Source organism: Lipotes vexillifer, unplaced genomic scaffold, assembly GCF_000442215.2.
Source record: "Lipotes vexillifer unplaced genomic scaffold, Lipotes_vexillifer_v1.1 scaffold217, whole genome shotgun sequence".
In the NCBI taxonomy this organism is placed as follows: domain Eukaryota; kingdom Metazoa; phylum Chordata; class Mammalia; order Artiodactyla; family Lipotidae; genus Lipotes; species Lipotes vexillifer.
In genome coordinates this window covers 819003-825352 of record NW_006788200.1, presented here as the reverse complement: position 1 = coordinate 825352, position 6350 = coordinate 819003, and the positions used below count along the sequence as shown (strand labels likewise).

At 41.9% G+C, this 6350-nt stretch overlaps 1 protein-coding gene across 1 annotated transcript in view; it reads right to left on the bottom strand.

Moving 5' to 3' along the window:
• Positions 1 to 4187: 4187 nt before the first annotated feature.
• Positions 4188 to 6350, bottom strand: part of IL4 (interleukin 4) — a 9103-nt gene continuing 6940 nt past the window's right edge. The window contains exon 4 of the mRNA XM_007461337.1: positions 4188 to 4377. Coding sequence (XP_007461399.1) covers positions 4285 to 4377 — 93 coding nt within the window. The 3' untranslated portion in view covers positions 4188 to 4284. The remainder of the gene's footprint in view (positions 4378 to 6350) is intronic.

Below are 6350 nucleotides of genomic sequence, written 5' to 3'. Positions count from 1 at the left end.
TGTAAGCAAGATAAGCAATAGTGCACCTTCCCGCCCGCTGCCCCTCCTCCCCAGTTGAGTTCTGGAGCTGTGATACTATCACCAAGCGACACCACTAAGGTGCACCCTCAGGGAACCTATTACTGCCTGTGTTGTCAGGATGCTGCTGAGGTCATTGTCCATCCCACCTTCTTATGAAGACCCTCAAGAATCTCTTTTTAAAACCAAGTACAAAAAAACAGAAAAACCCCAAGTACCAGCCTAAGGTAACACAGTTAGTATGTGCCTGCAGGAACTGTTCGCACGATTCTGAAGCTGCAGCCTAAACTTAAAGCAAGCTTGGAGGAGCCTTCTAAGCACATGTTATAACATTATCTGAATGTCTCATTCTTAAGCTTTTTCATTTGCAAAGCAAATCAAGTATTCAGTCCTCCTTCGGAAGTTGAACAAATGTGTGGGAAAATGATTATGAAGAGGCTACTTCAAAAAGAACCTGTTTCCTCTCAGCATTTATCTTGGGCTTCCTGTGACCCAGTCTTCAAGTTACTTTTATCAACGTTATCAGAACATCACTTTGTCTTACCCAAACACGTTTATGGCTCTGACTAAAGAATATGACAGATCAGACATTCTTCTACACCTGCTCCCCTCCCCTACCCCTTTTGAGAGGGCTGGGGAAATTTTAGTTTTTAATCAAAGACTTTATTTCTCCAGTTTTACAAAGGAATTTAACTGGGACTTTACAACTGAATAAAATATTTCTCAGAGTTGATACCCATCTTCACAAGAGGATATTGCCTAACCCAACCTACCAGAGTCATTACAGAAATATTATGTTTGCCTTGATTTCTACTCCATCATGAGTTATGCCACTCAGTCACCAGGTGTCTTCTGTATTTACTGTGGACCCATGCTGTGCTGAGTAGAAGGTCCTTGCAAAGCTCATGACCATGTAAGTGGAGAATGACAGTGCAGCATGTTGAGGGCTGTAGTGAAGGAGAGTGAATGGTGAGCTACCAGGCACAGCATTCCTCCCTAGCAGCTGACACGGTGTTAGAGACTGAACGTTGAACTAGGAAGAAGTTGACACGAAGGACGGATTAGAAGAGAAACACTAGAGAGCTGAGGAGAGAACGTCTGAGTGCTCGGGGCAAAGACAGCTAACTAGGAGGTTTTAGTACTCCACCTGGGAATGGAGCTCCAATTGAACTGATGACTTGGACCAGGAAATCGGCTCCGAGACTAGAGAAAGTGCTTGCCTTGCCCTCAGTGGAAAGTGGTAGGAACTGCGAGGCTCACCTTGTATGCTGGGAGGCCAGGCCATGAGAGAGCTGTACCTTGCACTCTGCCCTGAAATTCCCCGTTCTCAGATGATTTGGGCACCCTGAGAAACCGATCAAGATGACATGCAGAGGAGGGTGGGAAACCTGGACAGGGCACTGGCTAATAGCAACAAGAGAGCCCCTGGGGCATTTTTATCAGAGGCCGGCATTTCTAACTTGCCCAAGAGTGTTTCAATGAAAGACATTCAGCCATAGATTTGAGCAAAATGTTTTATTCTTTCATTCGTTTATTCAATAAGTATTTATTACCTACAAATACCAGTTAGAGATAGAATATATTCATAGGTAAAAGGTGGAAGTAGCTGATAGCAGGGAGGGAGGGGATCAGCCTTTGCTCTCAGTGTCACACATTCCATGCACAGATAAGAAGCACGTCCTATGAAGTAGGTATGGGCTGTAACTAAGTTTCCTAAGTGAATGTGCTTAAGCGACAAGCATCTCAACTTTCACTTAATCCTGAAGTTTCTTCGCTCATTCTTCTTATGTATGTCCTCCTTGATTCATGTTCTCTCACTCCCTTGGTAAACTCCAGGGCTTACTGTTGGGTCTTTCCGTCCGTGGCAGACCTGCCTGGAGCCTGCATATGTCCCTTCTATGGCCTGTTCTAAATCTTTCTTCCAACTGCCTTTCCTTTTACCATTCTGGCCTCATACACAAACTATAACCCACAAGTCATATCCTGTGGCAGACTACAGCTCACATTAGCCATTGAATGCAAATGAGTCTCAATCAAAGAAGAAAGGAAATTAAAATTTTCATTGTGGCCTTAGAAGGCTCCATGACTCTCTTAGTTACTTGTTGCCCTTGGCATGCTGGTATTTTATGTGGGCAGGGTGAAACTGGCTGTGGTCAGGGTGAGACTTTAAGCTTTTGATTTGTTCCCTTATTTTGAAAGGGTTAAAAAGATGTTGCATGTTTTGGTATAATTTTAGTACTAGTATTAATTTTTGTCATATGTGTGTGAGCAAGAATGAAAAGAGAATGCTCATTCACTGTTACTAGATCCATATTCTTGCAGAGAACATGTCTTTAAAAGGCAAATTTCAATGACTTGACACTTGTTTTTCTCCTTTAAGTTTTTAAGATAACAGCTTTACTGAGATATGTCACATACTATAAAATTCATCCTTTTAAGTATATAATTCAGTGGTTTTTAGTATTTTCACAGAGTTGTACAACCATTATTGACTATCTCATATCAAAACATTTTCCTTGCTCCCAAAAGAAACCCTATGTCTTATTAGCAGTCACTCTCTCTTCCTTCATCCCCGCAGCCCCTAGCAACCAATATTCTACGTTTTGCCTCTATGGATTTGCCTCTTCTGGGCAATTCATATAAATAGTCATACCGTATGTGACCTTTGTGTCTGGCTTCCTTGATTTAGCATAGTGTTCCCAAGGTTCATCCATACTGTAGCATGTGTCAGTACTTTTCTTTTTATTGCCAAATAATATTTCATTGTATGGCTATACCACGTTTTGTTTATCCATTCATCAGTTGATTGACATCTGGGTTGTCTCTACTTTTTTGCTATAAATGGATAATGCTGCTATGAACATTTGTGTAGAGGTTTTTGTGTGGACATATGTTTTCAGCTCTCTTGGTGTAGATACCTAGGATTAGAATTACTGGATCATATAGTAACTATGTTTAATCTTTGGAGGAACTACCCCACTGTTTTCCAAAATGGCTACCATTTTCCAATCATACCAGCAATGTATGACAGTTCTAGTTTTTCCATATCTTCACCAACGTTTGTTATTGTCTGTCTTTTTAATTTTAGTACTTTAACTTTTAAAAACATTTTTATCACTTATGCACATGGTCACACTCACAGACTTTAAATAGAAAGCCAAAAATCTCCTGCCCTGCTTTCACTGTTTCTTATTCCAAGTCCCATTCCCAACAGTCCACCCTCCCTTTTTTGTTTTTAGTTTTTCTGGTGGTTACCATTATAATTCCAAAGATTTCTTGATTTACTTACTATTCGTTTTACTTTATTGTTTTTTTCACTTTTTATTATAAAAACTTTCAAACACGTGTAAAAGCAGAGTAGTGTAATCAACCGTCATGTACCCATCCCCAACTACAACATTCATCAATTCATGACCACCTTGCCAACTATTTTTTTAATCAACTTTAGATATTTTGTATTGATTTCCCCATTGAAAAGTGAGAGTTTACCTTATTTATACTGCCCCTTCCAAATTTTTTATAGTAAGTTATTTTTAGATCTTCTGTTACATTTCCAAGTTTGAATAAATACTTAAGTCTCTTGTTCCATCAACCTTAGACAGTGTTGGTGCCCCACCTCTCTTTCTTTCCTTTTGCTTTTACCTCTCAATCATTTTGAGCTATTCCTTTTCTGTTGTCAGTTTGATAGCATTTAGTCTGTTCTGTAACCATAATTAAGTCTTCCATGCTTTGTCTATTGGTTGGTTCGAAGCTTGAGAATCAAAAGAATTTATATTATTAGGACATTAAATATTGTTCACTGCAGTGCCAGGTAGTGTGCTAGAATTATTTCCCCACCGTGGACTCAATATAGCAACCCTTGTGCCAATGGGAAAAGAATGTTCTAAGCATCCAGTTGACACTTTTTAAATTCAGAATTACTTGATAGTCAGTGGGACTTACGGACCCACTCTGCAAGCTCTTTTAATTATCATTTACATCTTGTGTGGCCTTGTATTCTTTAATCATTTCATGCATTATGTCCCCAATGAGAGAGGGAACTCCTTGAGAGGGAAGTGGTCTTTCCTTTTTAATTCCCACACCAATTTTAGTCTCTCAGTAAATTAAATTGGTTTCCCCAAAAGTTGGCAAGTAAATATAGTCTATGCCATTAAAATGACATCATGCTGTCAGATTCTGCATATACTTTATTTTATGATGAGTTATAAATATATAAATATTTTTAAAATAAGGCTATTAAAAACTCATAAATTAAAATGTTCAGCTTCAACACTTTGAGTATTTCTCCTTCATAATCGTCTTTAGCCTTTCCAAGAAGTCTTTCAACGTACTCTTCTTGGCTTCATTCACAGAACAGGTCTACAAAAGAAACATTTCATTAGTTTTCATTGCTAAGTATTTGAGTCTTGCTCATGCCTGTCTACCTGGGTCAAGCCTATGCTGCCACTTGCCACCTGAGCAATGATCAAACCAGGGCCTCCAGTCTGGCTTGACTCTGCCACTAGGCCAACAGGGTTTGCCTGTTTTTGGTGCATGCTACTTACACTCCTAGAAATGGCCACTGTACCATCACTAACTGTCTGCCTTCAGGGTGTGGCCATCCCTGGAGAGGTGTGTCACAGCTAGGTTCTGCTCAGGGGCGTAACATGAAGGTGGAGGCTCAGACCTGCCTGCTGCCATCTTGAGCCTGTGGCCATCTGGACTGCTGAGAGAGAGATTCAGTCCCCCTGCCCATTAACCAGAAACATCATAGCTTGGCAGCCCTTCAGGTGGAAAGGATTCCTGGTACCTACCACCAGGCCGCTGCTTCCGTTTGAATCTCAGTTCTATCAAATTATTAATTGCATTGCTTAGGACAAACTACTTCCTTTATAAAAGCTTCAGTTTCCTCCTTTCTAAAAGGGGAACAATAGCACCCACTTCCTAAGATAATTAAGAGGCTCAAAAGAGACAATGAGGGCTTCCCTGGTGGCGCAGTGGTTGAGAGTCCGCCTGCCGATGCAGGGGACGCGGGTTCGTGCCCTGGTCCGGGAAGATCCCACATGCCACGGAGCGGCTGGGAAAAAAAAAAAAAAAAAAAAAAAATAGTGTAGTGTCATCTCCCTCTTTTATTACCTTGTAAATAAGGCAGTAGGGAGGGGATGAATGTCCCCAATTCCTCTACTTGGCATTAGATAACATCCACTTGGCTCTGCCTCTTTCCTATCATCAGTTCTCCCCTCGTACTGGATCATTCCCACTGGTATACTGACATGTTCCATATAGACCTCACCTTAAAAGAACTTCCTTCACGCCATACCTGCCCTTCAGTTATAGAAAAGCACCTCGAAGGAGTTTTTATACTCAGTGCCCCTTTCTTTTCACTCCTTCCCAGCCCCATTCTCTATGGAATCCACTCTAGTCAGGCTTTCATTCCCGAATCTCCATTTATATCAGTATCACCGGTAACCTCCCTCATGACAAATCCAGTGGCCATTCTCAGTGTTCATCGTTCTTGACCTTTTAGTACATTTGACACAGCTGATCACTCCCTTCTTAAAAGAGTTTCTTCACTTGCCTTCTGGGGTGCCACGCATTCTTTGACTTCTCCTACTTCACTGGCTACTTCTCAGTCTCTTTTGCTGGACCCACCTCTTCCTGACCTCTATATGTTAGAGTGCCTCTGGGCTCAGTCCTTGGATTTTGTTCTTTCTTTATGTGACTTTTTTTTTTTAAAGCGTCCCTGCTTTTTTTTTTTTTTTTTTTTTTGGCTGTGTTGGGGCTACGTTGGTTCTTCGTTGCTACACGTGGGCTTTCTCTAGTTGCGGTGAGCAGGGACTACTCTTCCTCGCGGTGCGCGGGCTTCTCATTGCCGTGTCTTCTCTCGTTGCGGAGCATGGGCTCTAGGTGTGTGGGTTTTAGTAGTTGTGGCTCGCGGGCTCTAGAGTGCAGGCTCAGTAGTTGTGGCACACAGGCTTAGTTGCTCCGTGGCATGTGGGATCTTCCCGGACCAGGGCTCAAACCCATGTCCCCTGCATTGGCAGGCAGATTCCCAACCACTGCGCCACCAGAGAAGTCCAGGCCTGTGGCTTTAAACAACATCTTTCTAAGAACTCTTCACTTAATATCACAAGTTCTGACATCTCCCTTAAGTTTCAGACTTTTTCAACAATCTTATCAACATCTTCACTTGACTATTCAGTAGGTACCTCAGACTTACTATGTATAAAATTCAACTCCTGACCTTAAGCTCAGCCTCCAGCCCTGATCACCCCCAGTCTTCCATATCTGATAACAGCACCAACCATTCCCCAAGGGGCCCAGGCTAGGAACCAGGAGGCCACGTCTTACTC